The sequence below is a fragment of the Oratosquilla oratoria genome, chromosome 2 (assembly GCF_046742065.1).
Source record: "Oratosquilla oratoria isolate Oo_2021 chromosome 2, ASM4674206v1, whole genome shotgun sequence".
NCBI lineage: Eukaryota > Metazoa > Arthropoda > Malacostraca > Stomatopoda > Squillidae > Oratosquilla > Oratosquilla oratoria.
The window spans coordinates 72130325-72147990 of record NC_134778.1 but is presented as its reverse complement, the minus strand read 5'-3'; the positions used below and the strand labels follow the sequence as shown (position 1 = coordinate 72147990).

The 17666-nt window shown below is 37.6% G+C and overlaps 1 protein-coding gene across 3 annotated transcripts in view; it reads left to right on the top strand.

Annotated features, from left to right (window-relative positions):
• The window catches only part of LOC143039882 (alpha-1-inhibitor 3-like), a 58187-nt gene extending 40734 nt beyond the window's left edge, over window positions 1-17453 (top strand). For 2 of the 3 annotated variants that reach the window (XM_076210210.1, XM_076210202.1), the window contains exons 20-29: window positions 522-604; window positions 1483-1604; window positions 2234-2384; window positions 4131-4411; window positions 5381-5651; window positions 6273-6424; window positions 8022-8234; window positions 8907-9221; window positions 11767-11853; window positions 16920-17453. In XM_076210210.1, the coding sequence (XP_076066325.1) occupies window positions 522-604; window positions 1483-1604; window positions 2234-2384; window positions 4131-4411; window positions 5381-5651; window positions 6273-6424; window positions 8022-8234; window positions 8907-9221; window positions 11767-11853; window positions 16920-16976 (1732 nt within the window). In that variant the 3' untranslated portion in view covers window positions 16977-17453. The other variant, XM_076210219.1, reaches the window with a different exon arrangement.
• The last annotated feature ends 213 nt before the right edge of the window (window positions 17454-17666 follow it).

Below are 17666 nucleotides of genomic sequence, written 5' to 3'. Positions count from 1 at the left end.
GCCTTAAGAGAAGGTCAAATAAGAGTTGTTTTTAATTATAGTATGCACAGATCTTCGTATGGAGGGTACAAACCCTACCCCGAATTTGGCCCTGACTACTTGACTAATTAACACGTAATTACTCCTCCAAAATGGACGGTGAGGCTGCCCATTTTCGAAACTTCTCCAACCTCTTCATCTCCCTCAAGTGATGCATCCCTGAGGGGCTGTCACCGTCTCCGGACTGGAACCAAGATATCTTGATCAATTTTAACTGTATTTCTTGCGCTTTTTCAAACGTGGAGAGCCGACGACTAGAAACTACCCTCTTTTTCCTACCCCGTTGAGCCGGTGACATAAAAACGGTCACACACTGATACAAAGGACGAGTCCCAAGTTTCTTCCCAGAGAGATCTGTGGGAGGTTACGAGGAATACTGCTAGCCTATGTGAGGCTGCAGGTTTTCCACTTGGTAAAACTCGAGGCAACCCTTTGTCGACTGATACCAAAGTGATGTCGTCTGTATGTCTTTTTTTCTGCAGAGACGCCCTGACGAGACCTCTCAAGGTAGAGGCTGAGGGTTTCGAACGAGAGAGGACTTGGACCAAGTTTGTCTGCGCACACGGTAGGTGCAAGACGACAGTTTGTATGTAAGCCAGTGGCAAAAAAAAAAAAAAAAACGCGGGGGGTAAAACTTATTTGTTTTAAATGTCATGGCTTGCCATTGGCCAACAACATTTTCAATATCTAATCCCGAGCAAACAGTACTTTATACTTTCCCTGAGTCAAGTGGTTCCCTAAAAACAAGTACTACCCGGTGACCTCTTGGATAATTACATGAATTAGATTAGACCAAACCACGATCTCTATCATCTTCAACTATGTTTCCATCCCGAATTTTCACACACGGAGAGTTGACAATTGACAATTACTCCTATTCTTCGTATTGGTCATTGACATAGAATCTATTGAATTTGGTAAAAAAAAAAAAAAAAAAAAAAAAAAAAAAAAACAGTCGTCGATTGTCCACTCTCATGTGAAAAATTAGAGAAGGGAATAGTTGGTAAAGGTTCTGATTCTGTAAATAGAGGTAAGGTTGTAGATGAGATTAAAAATGAGGTGGTGGTGGATCCTTCCTAGTAGAAGTACTTCTGGAAGGTATCCATCGTTGATTCCAGAATACAGCTTAAGAAAAGTAAAGGAATTGGTATTCGTCCACATGTCTGAGAGGTGACCACCACATTCCTTTTGGTTTTATTATGGAGAAATTAGTTATTTTGCATCTTTCCTCAGAACTGGATATATGAGTACCATATTCCTTTTTATTTTATCATGAATAAATTAATTTCCTTACATCTTTCCTCATAACTGGAGATATGAGCACAATGTTTTTTAATTTTATTATGGAAAATTTCATTTTCTTGCATCTTTCCTCAGAGCTGGCGATACGAGCTATTTCTTTTAATTCTATTGAGGAAAATTTCATTTTACATCTTTCTTCAGAACTGGAGAACAACGTAGACTCTCTGAACATAGGTAGTGTGGATATACCCGCAGGCATTGTAGAAGGATCCGCACGTGCCTTTTTCACAGTATCTGGTGACTTGCTTGGCCCAACACTAGCCGTAAGTTTGAGTCGTATTTTCGTTTTTTTTAAGCGTTGGAAAATGATTTTTAGTGTGAGTACCTTCGTTCGTTCAAACTTGTTTTGTTGTTTTAATTATGCGTTATTACAGCCTACTACAAGAAAATTGCTTTAGGAAATACAAAAAGATTGCTGAAAATGAAAATGATGAAATTTTGTTAAACCAAAACTCATAGTTAAGGTGCTAGATGCCAAAACAAGTTATGTAAAACCAATGTGAAGGCGCAACTATTTTTTCGTATCTGTCCCACCAAATGAGGAATCTTGATAATGTCATATGTGTAGCAAAACTAGGCAAATTCCTATTCTCTGGATTAAATCGCCTGTGGCTTTTTTTCCCCCTACATAATTATATTTTATGAATTCTTAAAAAGCAACTCCCTAAATTTGATTATGGAAATGTAGGCTTCTTCATTCTATATTTCATATATAAAGGATTTTCCTTTGACCCTAACCAGGGACACTAATATTTCTAATACTTGAGTCTCTTCGGCCACTGCGATACTACAAAGGAAGTCCTTTGTAGCAGACGGTACTCCCTCAGTGGCCCCTGTTTCTTAACACTTGATACTGTATCTTAACATTATTTTCTTTGTCATTTGTTTTCAGAACGTAAACAGACTAGTCCGAATGCCATTTGGATGTGGTGAGCAAAACCTAGTACGCTTTGCTCCAAACATCTTCGTCATGCAGTACTTGGAAGCATCGCAGCAACTCACGCCGGAAATTGCAGCCCGGCTCAAGAGAAACATGGAAAGAGGTAAGACTTGGGGACAACGAGATTATTCGTTGTAGTTGCTATTTTAGTTTTCGATGACGGTTTCAAACTCTGTTTTGGCAGACAGTTCGGTATGTTCCTCCAATCTCCTGAGATCTTGTCATTGAGAAATGCTTAAAATCAAAATAACGGTTCTTAGTTTCGTGGTCATGGTAGTTGGCACTGTGTAAACGAACCTCTCCAATCTAAAATTTAGATATAGCAAAAAACAAATAGATAATGATAAAAATATAAATAAATAAATGAATAAAGATAATAATAATAATAAAATCCATTGTTCCATTTCTTCTGAACTGTTGATGAGTTAACACTCTATAAAACTTGTTTATAGAACTTGTCTAAGTAGTTAATGATATCTATGATATTTGTACAATTATATAGTTATTTTTGTAAAATGCTATTTTCAGACCCTAAAAATGTAATCGGGTTCACAAAATACAACTTTCAAATTTTACCCATTTTCAAATGCACTTAAATTTCAGAACTTTCGTAGAAGTCTAAGGGACGAACTTGTTTACACCCTGAAAGAGAATTCATCGAGTTTTGAATGTTTATGATACGATGTTAATATAGGTGGATTTATTCATAATTCATTTATCGTTCCTAATATAGGATATTACACTGAATGAGAATCAGGCAAGAAATAATGGTCTCAAACTATCAGGAAATAGATTTAATTTGTAAGTGGGTAGAAACAACTTCGCCAACCGTGTAGGTAATGAATGGAATAAGACTTCCTGGAGAGGCAGCGCAATATAGTTCAGTTCGGAGCTTTAAGATTCGTTTAGATAAATATCTAAGTAAGACGCTGTAATGACTGCCATTTATTCTATATTATTTGTTTATTTGTTGTTACTTGTCTGTTTATTATCTAACTATACGTATGCATTTATCTTTTTATTATTATTTATACTATTATAATTATTTCATTTTATTTGATTTCTTTATCATTATTATTTTTTTCGCATCCGACCTAGTTATGAACCAAAAGGTCTCCTGTCGGCATGCTCCGCTTTTGTAATCCCTTTGTATTCACTGAATAAGTTTTGTTTAGTGGTTGCGTAGAGTTCTTTTATACTTCTGCGACTCCATTTTGTAAAACGAAACAACAATAATACCAAAGTCTACCTTCCATGTAAAAAGCAAATGAAGACGTCAAATATAAAGACCAAACATACGTACCTCTTCAATACCATCCCTACAGCGTCGATAATATTATATAATGCGGAATATTGCGTAATAATATTGATCTGCTAAGCCCCACTTAGCCCCCCTCCCCCTCCGTGGTTGACTAGTAAATCCAACCTTTGTTGTGTAGGTGCATGCTAATGGCATTGTACGATTGTCGTGCATTGTACTTGTGAGTAGATTGGGAAATACATGCTTTCCCTCCTTTTGTATATAAGTGCTATGAAATTTATTCATTAATCTATAATAACTATTGTATCAATGTCACTTCCATGTGGTCGTACATGTTTTCCCGCCGACCCAAAGTGGCGTCAGTTTCTCTTACGCCTTCAAAGCGTACGCACGTTTCTATTGTACTGCTTTAATTGATCAAATACACTATTTTCCATTGTAATATACTTTCATTAGCAACTCGCGTACACCATGCGCTTTCATCTTGTTACATATTTTCTTCCAGGACTAGTCAGAATAATAGCACATTTTAATTTGACACTCTCCTCTCTTTATGAAGGGTATTGAGACTTTTGTGTACTTTGGCAGGCTACGAACGGCAGTTGACATACCGGCACGATGACGGTTCCTACGGCGCCTTCGAAAGAACAGTAAGTAGAGACTTCCCACCTCCTGGCGAATCTGCGAAGGAGGAGGAATCTGGATCCACTTGGCTGACTGCATTTGTGATCAAAACGTATGCCCTAGCCAAGCAGTACATCTTCATTGATGAGAAAGACTTGACCAAGTCCATCAAATGGCTCGAAACGTTACAGTCAAATAGCGGGTGTTTCGTGTCAAAAGGAAAAGTCTTCAATAAAGCTATGAAGGTAAGGACATCTGGAGTTCATGAACTCTTTTGTGACCAATATCAATAACAAAGACTAGAGACAGCTAGAATAGAAATTACGCCCTATCCCAGTGGTTTCTAACTTTTTTTGACTTGGGGCACCTTATTAGAAAATCTAAATTCTAGTTTGTCAGTATTTTGTTGATTCAACATCAGTGTAACAAAATTTTGTCCCTGGATATCATGAAAATATTCGTCTTTACACTGATGCTGCTTTAATGAGCAAAAATGGATGACATATAGAGTCGGTAATACGAAAATCATTTTTGCCCTGAATTTTGGCGGCATCCTCAGTTGATCTCACGACACTCTTTGGTTAGAACCCTTTGCTCTATCCTGTAGAGGTGAAGTGTTACAATACATGTGTTTCGTACATATACGACGTTATTTTCCTTTCAACATGCCCATGATCTCGAGCTCATCCTGTGCACTTGGTATCTATATCGAAAATTGAATTTTTTTGCCCTTATGCAAAAGTGAATACAATAAATTAATATTCATGTGCGCGTGTGTATGTGTGCGTGCCTTTATCTCGTCAGCTTTTACCCACATTTGTCTTCAACTTCCTTCTTTCGTACACCTTCCCAAACTGTCACTAACTTCCTTGATCTTACCTCTGATCCTGCTACAAACGCAGTGTCGTCAGCAAACAACAACTGGCTTATCTCCCAATTTTCTCCATTTTCTTTAACCATCTCCAATACCCGCACTATTACCCTTGCATTTACCTCTCGCACCATCCCATCCATGTATAAATTGAACAGCCATGGCGACATGACACATCCCTGGCGAAGTCGCACCTTTACCACAAACCACTCGCTCTCTCCATTTCTAATTCTAACACAGGCTCTACTACTCTCGTAAAAACTCTTGACTGCCCTTAACAGCTTATATTCTGTCCTTTCTCCATTTATCCTCCACTTACTGTTATATTTTCTCTTGGTGACAGGGAGGCGTTGGCGTAGTCACATCAAACACTCCCCTGACGGCCTATGTTCTGATGGCAGTCATGGAGGCAGGCACGTCTCCACAGGTTCCTGCTGTGCAAAGAGGCATAGCTTGTCTGATGCAACAACGTCAAACTTGGTCTACCTACACTCGGGCCATAACTAGTTATGCCCTGGCCTTAGCAGGACATCCCGAAGCAAGGACAGTTATCCAAGAGCTCCTTCAGGAAGCCAAGAAATCCTTAAGCGAAACTATGTGGGAAATTCCAGCAGGTATGGGATGTTTCAGTTTGGGTAGCTTTGAAATCTTCAGGATACCAAAAAGGGTACACAATGATATAGGTTATTTACACTAAAACTAGTCTAAATACGAATACCACAAGGTATCAGTAAGTAGATTTGGTCTAGAAGATGGTAGAAACAATTTTTCTAATCATGTAGTTACTAAATAAAACTTTACTCAAAGGTAATGGCATGTAATACATTTTTATTTGTCTTTCTAGATAAGATTAGATGAACATCTTGTAACGTCTATCAACTAAGTTGTCTAGCTGCTTACTTAGTTTATTTATTTATCTATTTATTTATTTTCCAGCGGAGGTGTAGTTAGAGGAACTGGTACTCTTCGGACTGGTCCCAGGTTTCCTATAACATTCAAATATACTTCTTCCATCTTTTCATATAGAGCTTAACAATTTCTTCTTCTGCATCCATCCGCATTAGGTATCAAAAGACCAATCCAAATGTATTCTCATGTTTAATTCGTAGCTGGTCCTCGGACCACTTGGTGATCTATAACCGCTCTCGCCATGTCTTTCTGTGTTATACAAGGATTACTTGACAAAAATCCAAGTTGGATTAACGTGGTCTTGCATGTGAATTTTCAATGTACAGGTTTAAGTAGAGGTGTGGCGGTGGAGATTGCTGGCTATGCAGTCTTGGCCATGATGACCCTGGATGCAGCTGCCTACGATTCGGAAGTCCTCAAGGTCGTGAAATGGATCGTTAGTCAACGAAATGGTCTGGGTGGTTTTTATTACACACAGGTAAGGCTTACGTTTTTTCAGAATATGAGGGGGTTTCCCCGGCTAAAGGTTCGTCGAACGCGGTTCGACAGACACGTGTTTCAAGTGATGTGTGAACGTGTGAACGGGGTATTTGGTTGTCGAACACGTTGGTTATACCCCGTTCACACATCACTTTAAACACGTCTGCTGTCGAACCGCGTTCGACGAGCCGTTAGACCCGTGTAAACCCCTTCTTAGGGACGGACTTTGAGCTGGAGCCAACGAGAGTTGGCAAAGAGGGAAGGGAGTAAACGGGAGAGGTATATTTAATCGGTTAGAGCAGTTTCCCAACCCTTGGGTCGCCAAGCGCTTTCCTGGGGTCGTCAAGACATCTTGTATGGTCATTTTTTGTTGCAAAAGTATACAAGTTCAATATAATAACCATATATATCAACACGTATACAAATAGATTAGTGGGATTGAGCTCATATTATTAGGATCATATTGGGGTCGCCTGAGAAAAAGTTTGGGAAACACTGGGTTTAATTGTTGGATTAATTGGTCGGTTAGAAAGGTGGGTTAGTTGGTCGGTTAGAGAATTAGTTCAATTATGGTAAATGATTAGATTATATTGCTCAAGTGGGAGTAGTAAATGAAGTTTACATCTAGACATCACATTGCAAAAGATCTGGAGAGGTCCATATTCTCATGGAAAGAAAAAAAGACTTGTCTACAACTATTTCTGTTCAACTTTTTTTGTTTTATTGCAACCAGACATGGTCCCTCTAGATAAGGTATCTGAAAGCTTTGATGTACATTTATAAACGGAATGTATAAAACAAAGATGGAATAATGAGTTTATAGTAAATTGTTATCAATAAGCATCTAAGTATATGTAAGCAAAGCGCTAGATAGGGTGAAAAGGGCATTAAGATAATCACATTAGTAAGATGAAAAGCCTTGATAAACTGCCTCTAACCCAAACAGTGGTTAGTAAACATGGGGGGTACTTTATCCACTGGGAGGTAAGATAAGAGGGACAACAAATGTGTGTTGGAACGGTGAAGGATAGGTGCATGCGACATTCCTTATAAAGGAAAATATGGCTTTTTGATATGTATATATATATACATATATATATATATATATAAATAATATAATATATATATATATACATATATATATATATATATATATAAATAATATATTATATATATATATATACATATATATATATATATATATATACATATATATATATATATATATATATATATACATATATATATATATATATATATATATATATATATATATATATATATATATATATATATATATATATATATATATATATATTATTTGTTTTTACATTGACAGGATGGAAAGTAAATAGACACAACTTTGATATAACTTGTAAGTTAAATATATAATTACAGGAGTATGGAATGACCGAAAAGGGTATTTTTTTTTCCAAGTAAGGTTACCTTGCAGTCTAGTAATGCAATAATTAAACTTTTGGACATTACTATTGGCTCAAAATTTTAAATGACTAAACAATTTGCAAATGCCATTTTTAGTCTACTTTATTGGTCTTGTAGGGACAAATGTATTTTACTAATGCACATTTTTCCAGGACACTGTAGTCGCTCTCCAGGCCTTGGCAACCTATTCCATCCCAATCCAACAAGATGGGACCAATATAGCTGTGACCATTGGAGCCACAAATCTGCAGCAATCCTTCCAAGTTAACGATCTAAACAGAATTGTTCAGCAGTTTGTGATGCTTCCTACTGTGCCTACTGCCATTAACCTTGACATGAGAGGCCAGGGCTGTGCTAACCTGCAGGTTAGTAAAGAACTAGAAAGGTTTCAGGATTAATCATTTAATTCGGTCTCACGTCGTTAACTAGCCCCTATCAGGAGGCAAGGACGGTACTCCTTACAAAAGACTTTGTAGCATTAAATTGAATTAACTATGCCCTTGGTCCAACTCCCTGGTGGAGAGGTTGGAACTTCCATCGTTTCGACCTCTGCCGTAAGTAGTGGCGCTCTAAACCGCTTAGGATTGATAGGCAATAATAGTAGGATTTTGTACCAGACGATTGGAAGGAAATGTAATTTTGTAATAATGAAACTGACAATAACTGAGTCCAAAATGTGTATTAAGAAAGGAATATACAATGAATTAGATTTGAAATAGCAAACGTTGAGGACATTACAATTAAATGTCTGAAGTGAGGTAGATAATTGAAATGCGTTTATTGTAAATTAAATGTACTGTATTTATCACATAATACCATACAGAGCTGTGATGATTATTTTGTAATTTTCACATCCAAATTTCCCTCCACTAAAAGCTTATTACCTAGGTTAAACTCTGTACAAGTTTGCTACCAGATACATTCTATAGAAAATAATGTATCCTTTCCACACAGTGATGCACTAGGTTCATGCGTTTCAAACTTGTACCTTCAAGTGGTTTGTGATTATGAATATTAAGCATCCTTTTCCGCTGCAGGCTGTCCTTCGCTACAACGTACCTGACCCGGATCCAACTGACGTCTTCAGCCTCGATGTGAACACACGCACAGTACCGGACGACAAGTGTCTCACCAAAAACATCAGAGCATGTGCTAGATATCTCTTGCCAGATCAGGCGTCTAACATGGCCATCCTCGAAATCGATCTCATCTCAGGTTATGTGCCTGTCAAGGAGGATCTACAGGCAGTCGTTGACAACACAGAACTGTTCAAGAAATATGAAGTAGATGGCAACAAGGTCACGTTTTATATCGACGAGCTGACCAGTATTACTTTGTGTGCAGATTTCAATGTAAGATCACCCAAATTCATATCGTAACCTTAACCCTCCCCCATCCCACCTGACCTTCTTCCAAATTTATTCCCATTATCCCCACAACCTATCAATAACCTTGGTCATTTGATCGTCTGAGACAGATGCAATATTCTCCCGGTTGTTTAAGAAATCATACTCCAAATGTACATCATTAGTCTTTATAGTTCTGCTATGTTTTTTTTTTTTCTCGAAATTATGCAAACACTCAGGAAGCGTGCTGTCTCTGATTGAACTGGCTGTGCGTATATTTGAGGAACAAACAAATGTAGGAAAGGGTACAAAACACGAAAAAAATTGAAAGAAGGTTTGGATGGATTAGTTCTGCAAAAGAACCCATGTAACAACTACAAGGGAGTACGTATTTGGTACCATGGAAAGTATATGGGGAAAATACAACAACAACCAAAAAAAAAAAAAAAATCCAGAAAGCCTTTGATAAGGTACCTCATATGAGGTTAATGTCGAAAGATCGAACCATGGGTATTAGAGGAGCAGTGTTAAATTGGATTGAAGCCTAGTTGAAAGATAGAAGACAGTGTAGTAATCAATAAGACATCGTATAGCTGGTCTCCTGTTACCAGTGGGGTACCCCAAGGATCTGTATTAGGTCCGCTCTTCATCATCTATATCAATGATATAGATGTTGGAATGGTGACCAGCATAGGTAAGTTTGCGGATGATACGAAGTTGGGAGTAAATGTCGCAACACCTCAAAGTGTAGAAATTCTTTGGTCAGTTTTGGAGAGAGTGGGAAGTGGGCTAAGAAATGGCTGATGCCATTTATTTTGGATAAGTTGAAAATCATGTATATCGGGCATCTAGACCAGAGGGCAAACTACACTCTTCTAGGCCATGACATAGCAAATGCAGAATTGGACAAAGATTTGGGTCTCTTGATCAGTAGCGACCTCAAGTCCTCAAAATAGTGTATTGAAGTAGAAAAGAAGGCACAACTACTTTTAGGTTACAACAGAAGACGATTTCGTTACCTGAACCAAGAAATAGTCTTGACACTTTACAATTCTCTGGTTCGTTCCCATCTGGAATACGCCATCCAGTTCTGGTCGCAGAATTTGAGGATGGACGTGCAGAGGCTAAAACGAGTTCAGGCACGAACAATGAAACTTGTTCCCGCCATTAGACACATGGGCTACCAGAGGCGCCTCAAGGCTTTGGTTCTCTTTTCTCTAGAAGCCAGGAGATTGTGAGGACAGCTAATAGAGCTTTTCAAAATATTTCAAAGATTTGATAACCATCGACATCTCTTCAGCTTCAACATGAATACCACTCGCACCCATGAGTGAAAGCTTAATCCCCCTCGTTACTCTTGTGACAAGGTTGGTGACTTTACCTATCAAATCTAGAGCACTTGGAACAGACTGCCAAAGGACGTTGTAAACGGTTCCTCGGTTGAGCAGTTCCAAAGATGTTAGACAAGGTGCTACACACATTAGTGCAAGTACTAGTATGAATCCCCAGTAACCTTTTAACGATACCTCCTTGATGTGGGTTGTAAAACCTTTCGAGGTACTGAGGTTCCTTGTAACTCCTTTTAACCCTCCCATTCTCATTCTCTTGTTCTCGCTCTCTCATTCCCACTCTCTCGCTTTCTCCTCTCCCTCACTTTCTTTTCTCTCTCTCTCTCTCTCTCTCTCTCTCTCTCTCTCTCTCTCTCTCTCTCTCTCTCTCTCTCTCTCTCTCTCTCTCTCTCTCTCTCTCTCTCTCTCTCTCTCTCTCTCTCTCTCTCTCTCTCTCTCTCTCTCTCTCGAGGTTAGAGTTGAAAGGTGGGTGGTATTTGTAAGTTGTTTTTATACGCATTTGAATTGTGACTATTTTAGTAGAGGTGTCCGTTAGTGTTTTACTTTGAAGTTAGGCTGTGGTGTGCTAATGTTAAGAGCCCACCTTTGTTGTATGCAGTCTTCCCTGACTGTTGCAGTCTTCCCTGACTATTACTTATTCAGTAAAGGTGGCTTTAGTTCTCTATATTAGTGTTGTGTTATGTTGAAGAAGTTTCGTGTGTTTGTAATGTTGTTCATTAGTGTTCTTGAGTGTGAGCACTGATGTGTGGAGACTGAGGCTAAAAATTTGTATACTGGTTTGTGTTGACGAGTATGCACGTGAGGTGAACCCGCGTGCAGAATATGTTGCACTTAATTGATGTGTGATAAATGTATCAATTTTGTGTACGAGGGGCATTTGTACGCACCTGAGTTGGTTTGTCACTGGCTATTGGCTAGGTGTGGGAGGGGAGGACCGGGACTACTGGCTTGGTGGAAAAAAAAAATAAATAAGAGGAAGGGTGACTGGTACAAAAGGCTAGAGAGGGTATGGAGTTTGTGCTAGATCCGGAGACCAGCTATAGTCCCCTCCAGGCTGCACCTCCTTTCGGTCGTCGGCGCAGTATCCCGCAGGGACGCCGCAGCGTATCGTATGCCTACAAACACTCACACTTACTTTCCTATATACGTAAGGTCATACTCCATTTCTGAATAATCTCGATGTTCTTCCTTCCTCGTTTCAGGTAACACGTGAGGTAGACGTCGATAACGTCAAACCAGGCACAGTGCGGGCATATGATTACTATCAGCCAGAGTTTACCATCGAAAGGGTGAGTGTTTTACAAAGGATTACAAAGGCGGAGCATGCCGACAAGAGACCTTTTGGTCCATGACCAGGTCGGATGCGAAGAAAACGATAATAAATGAATAAAAGTTATAATATAAATAATGACGAATAGAATAAATAAACGCATAGGTATTGTTAAATAATTAACAAACAGGTAAATAGTAAATAACAAATTGACAGAGAACTAATAATAAATGAAAATCAAGCAAATAATAAATAGACAAGTAGCGACTAATTGAAACTTCTATTATGATTCTACTGTAATAGCTTTGTGTGTGTGTGTGTGTGTGTGTGTGTGTGTGTGTGTGTGTGTGTGTGTGTGTGTGTGTGTGTGTGTGTGTTTACCTAGATGTGTTTACCTAGATGTGTTTACCTAGATGTGTTTAAATAGATGTGTTTACCTAGCTGTGTTTACCTAGATGTGTTTACCTAGATGTGTTTACCTAGATGTGTTTACCTAGCTGTGTTTACCTAGCTGTGTTTACCTAGATGTGTTTACCTAGATGTGTTTACCTAGATGTGTTTTACGGGAAGGGGAGCTATGCTCGTGATGTCCCGTCTTCATATCTTATTTTATCTCGACTATTTTTAAATTCATGTATTGTTTTTGCACACACCACTTTCTCATCTAACTTTTTCCAAATGTTGTGTTTTCCAAGTGTTGTGTTTACCTAGTTGTGTTTATCTAGTTGTGTTTATCTAGTTGTGTTTATCTAGTTGTGTTTACCTAGTTGTGTTTACCTAGTTGTGTTTACCTAGTTGTGTTTACCTAGTTGTGTTTACCTAGTTGTATTTACCTAGTTGTATTTTACGGGAAGGGGGGCTATGCTCGTGGTGTCCCGTCTTCATATCTCATTTTATCTAAACTATTTTTAAATTCATGTATTGTTTTTGCACACACCACTTTCTCATCTAACTTTTTCCAACTGTCTATTACTCTGTGAGGAAAGCTGTTCTTTTTCAGATCTCTTCTATAGCTGTCTTTCTTGATTTTCTTTCCGTGTCCTAATGTATTTCTATCATCTCATTTTATCAGATTCTCTCTATCAGTAATTTCTATGCCTTTCATGATTCTGTAAATAGCTATCAAATCTCCTCTCTCTCTTCTTTGCTCTAGTGTCTGTAGTTCAAGTTTTGCTAGTCTCTCTTCATATGATAGTTTTGAAAGTGTTGATGCCAATTTTGTAATTGCTCTTTGTACTTGGTAACCATATCGTTGCTGCATATTCCAATCTTGGTCGTATCAGAGTGACTAGAATTTTCTTCACCATTTCTTCATCCAGGTATGTAAATGCAACTTTGATTGTTCTTATTAAATTATAAGTTTCTCCAAAAATCTTATTTATATGTTTCTCAGGTGACATATCATTCATAACAATGACTCCCAGGTCCTTCTCATTTTCTACTTTTTTTTATTCCTTCTCCCAGTTTATATGATCCTGTTATTCTGTTTTTGCTTTTTTCCAAATTTCATTATACTACACTTTTTAGTATTGAACTCCATCTCCCACTTCCTACTCCATTCCCGTACTTTATTTAGATCACTCTGTAGTGACTCACAATCTTCTTCAGTGTTCACTTTTTTAATAGTTTTGCATCATCTGCAAAGAAGCTCATATAGCTTTCAATTCCTTCATCCATATCATTAATATATATAGCAAACATTATTGGGGCCAGAACTGTTCCTTGTGGGACACCGCTTATTACTTCATTCCATTTTGAGTGTGTCTCTTATCACTACTCTCATTTTTCTTTCTTGCAAAAAGTCTTCCATCCATTTAAGCAGTTTGCCCTGTATTCCTCCTTCAGTTTCTAATTTTTTAAGCAACTTCTTATGTGGTACTTTGTCAAAAGCTTTTTTTAGGTCTAGAAATGCACAATCAGCCCATCCATATCTTTCTTGTATTATATCTATTGGCCTTGAATAGAAACATATTAAATTGGTGACGCATGATCGTCCTTGTCTAAATCCAAATTGCCTTGGATTTAGCACGTTGTTTTTTCTAAATATTTTACCCATCTACTTTTGGCAATTCTTTCACAAATTTTTGCTATTGTACTTGTTAGAGAGACTGGTCTATAGTTGGTAGGGTCTCCTTTATTTCCCCCTTTATATATAGGTACTATATTTGCTTTTTTCCAATCTTCTGGAACTTTTCCTTCTTTCAAGGAACTGTTTATTATGCTATGTATTTTGTCTGCCAGTTCATTACTGCATTCTTTCAAAATCCAGTTCGCTATTTCATCTGGTCTATGCGATCTTCTGACATCAAGATTACTCAAGTGTTTCAATATTTCATTCTTTGTTACTTCTATTTCTTTCATAGGGGGGACTTTCTCTTTCCATTCGATCTCTTCAGGTTGTATGTTCTCCCTTGTAAACACTGATTTAAGATGCTTGTTCATGATTTCCGCCATTTCTATTTCCTCTGTGTATTCAACTCCTCCTTGTCTTAATTTCTCCAAGTCTTGTTTGTTTTTCAGTTTGTTGTTTACCAATCTGTAACATAGTTTTGGTTGATCTTTACATTTTTCCATAACATCTGTTTCATAATTTCTCTTTTCCTCTCTGCACGCTTGTACATATTCATTTCTATAACAAGTATATATTTATCATTTTTCAGGCCTTTTGTCTTTGCTCCATTTGGTCCAAGCTTTGTCTCTTTTGTCTTTTAACTCACTACAACTTTTGTTGTACCAGCACTTTACATATTCTTTTTCTTGTTTTTGTCTTGGGACATACTTTTCCATTTCTTTTTATAAGATTTTGTCAAAATATTCCATATCTCTTCCACTGTTGTTTCTTCTTTTTATATTCCTTCCCAGTTTTCATTTTGAAAGAATTCTCTTATTTGATCAAAGTTTGTTTTTTCATACATCATTCTTCCTTTTCTATATTGTTCATTTCTTTTCATGTATTTTTCCTCATTTAGTTCCAATTTAATCAATATGTGGTCACTTTTACTTATTGATGTTTTACATTCAATGTTTTTCACTATTCTAGGTTCAGATGTATTTATTAGGTCTAGTCTCGATGGTTCTTCTTCATTTCTGTACCTAGTGTTCTCCTGTATCCACTGTGTCATTGTATGGTCAGTAATCATCTCGAGTAGAACATTTCCCCATGAGCCGTCTCCACCCTTTACTGTCATCTCTTCCCAGCAGACTTCTTTGCAATTAAAGTTGCCCATCATAACTATTCTTCCTCCATCTTCCATTATCTTATCTAATGTTATCTTTGTGTCCTCTAACATGCTTTTATATTCACTCTCTTCCCACGAGGCTGTTTTCGGAGGCATATCATTTATCACAAACTTTCTGCTCTTCTTATCTCTGTCTTACACTTCGATTATAATTATCTCTACTGTATTCTTTCCATATGTGACACACCTCACGTTTATATCCTTAGTCAGGAACATAACTCCACCCCCTTGCTTTGTCTCTCTGTAATTAATTCATCTATATTTGTGTAAGACACTCTTAGTTTTCTGCCACATCCATTGTGTTTTCTGTTTCCCTTTTGTTTTTCTCTAGTATTTCGAATTTCCTTACTTTTATATTCACTACTCTCCAATAGAATTTCTCTTTTTCTGGCTTTGTTCTGCTCTCGGTTTTTTTTCCTTAGCTTCATGTCTTTTAATTTTCCCCCCTCTCTTTCCTCTTTATTCATTTCCCTTTTTATCCATACCCTTTTATATTGTTCACTTGTTGCTAGTTTCCGTGTTTTGGATAAGATATTGTCTGCTGTCGTTTGTGACCTGAATTTAATCTTAATTGGTCTGGTCTTATCTGCACTATACTTTCCGAGTCTAAACTTCTCTTCAATTTGTTTCATGATTTCAGGTTCATCTTCCTGAACTAATTCTAGTAAACTGCTTACTTTTTCATTTTCCTCCTTAATTCTTGTGGTGCTATCTGGGTTATGTTTCTCTTCCATTCCTAATATAATTATACATTTCTTTTTATCTGCTAAGTCTCTTACTATATTCTCCTTCTGTCTCATCACTTTAATAACTGAGTCTTCAGTTTGTTCTTTCATTTGCTGTGTAATCATGTCAGTAAATGCAACTTCACTGTTTTCTTGGATTTTTTTCCAACCCTGTGCTTCCTTTGCTATGGCCTCTTTGTTGTCTTTACTATTCTTCTTTAATTCTTCATTCTCCTCTTTTACTTCTTTTAACTGTCTTTTTAATTCTTCTATTTCATTAGTTAAGTTTTTGTTCGCCTTCTCTTGTTCTTCCAATCTTTCATCACTTTGCGCAATCTTTGTTATCCTACCGAACCTAATCTCCCAATATTCGGTCATTTGTTGAAGTTTTTCCTCCAGTTTTGCCAGTCGGGGGAGGTTGGTATCCGTCCGCCCCCCTCATTAAATCCATGGAAATTATTATCCTCACCTTCCATTGTGGTGCTCTTATCTATGTTTCTAATCTTTACATTTTTATTAATCCCGTCATCACCAAAATCATGATTGGTCCTCCGTTTGTTTACGAGGCGCCTGGCCTCTTGGGACCAAGTCTTCCCCTTCCTCCCCTTCTCCTTTTTCCTCACTTTCCCACTACACCACGAGCAATCCACCCCCTGTAAATACAATAGGTACTTCCTTTGCGTTGAGATCCACGAGAATTTCAATTTCTCTTCAGGACGTCAATCTTCGCCGTCCATCCAACGGACGTGCGTGTGTGTGTGTGTGTGTGTGTGTGTGTGTGTGTGTGTGTGTGTGTGTGTGTGTGTGTGTGTGTGTGTGTGTGTGTGTGTGTGTGTGTGTGTGTGTGTGTGTGTAGATAGATAGATAGTTGGGTCTATGGTAGGCATGAAGCTAGATGCTAAGTATCTGCAGACAATACATTTCTGAAAAGTAACAACGATGACTTCATATAGTTATTTTCTGATTTTTTGTACATACATAAAATTGTATTGTCACAATTGTTCCTGTAATATCTATTAGACTGGTTCTGTGAAGTAAATTAAACTTTACAAAAGTTTTCAGATCGGCACATTTTGCTTCAATTTGTACATTCCTCATGATCAACTGCTTTTTTCTTCCAGCGTTATGTGCTTCCTCGAAATGACGACTGCATCAGCGAGCCTAAGCCTCGACCATAAGGACTTCTGCTGCGGAGTCTACCAATACAAGATTCTTGATGTGGTCTTTCTAAATAGGTTGTTTTGCATATTCTTCTGTTGGAAATAGTCTATAATTTTGTCAGCGGTGGCTTTCAAGATAGTAAAATACTAACTACTTAAGTTTGTGTTGCAAGATATTAAAAGTCTGAATAATTCGATACAAAATAGGTCACATCTATAATTACTGTTTTGTAGCAATGGCCACTTGTTTGATTTTATATTTCTATCAAACCTGATGGTACTAGTGTATGTTTTTTTTTTTTACTGAAATGTGTTATAGGAAAGTTATGCAGGCTCATAGTATCTTTTCATATATAAAACTTAGCGATAAGCCGTTATTTCTCATTTTAAAAAGAAGAAATTCTGTATTCGTTAACTAAAAGTTTGAGTAGTTAACCATAAACCTCTATTGTTCCATAAAATCTATATTGAATACAAGTTATCACAAATTAAGAATGTTTTTTTATTATCACCAAAACTGCGACACTGTTTTTGATCCAGGGCAGTGGGCAGGATGCAGGGATGACCCGTCATCCAAGAGGTGCCAAGATGAGAGGGAGGGAGGAGGGTGGAGGGGAGTGGAGTATGTAGGGGATGGAATGGGTGGGAGTGGTTTCTATGCCTTTTTCTTTTTGGCTATCCCCCGTGTAAGGTGGAAAAAAGCCTTTG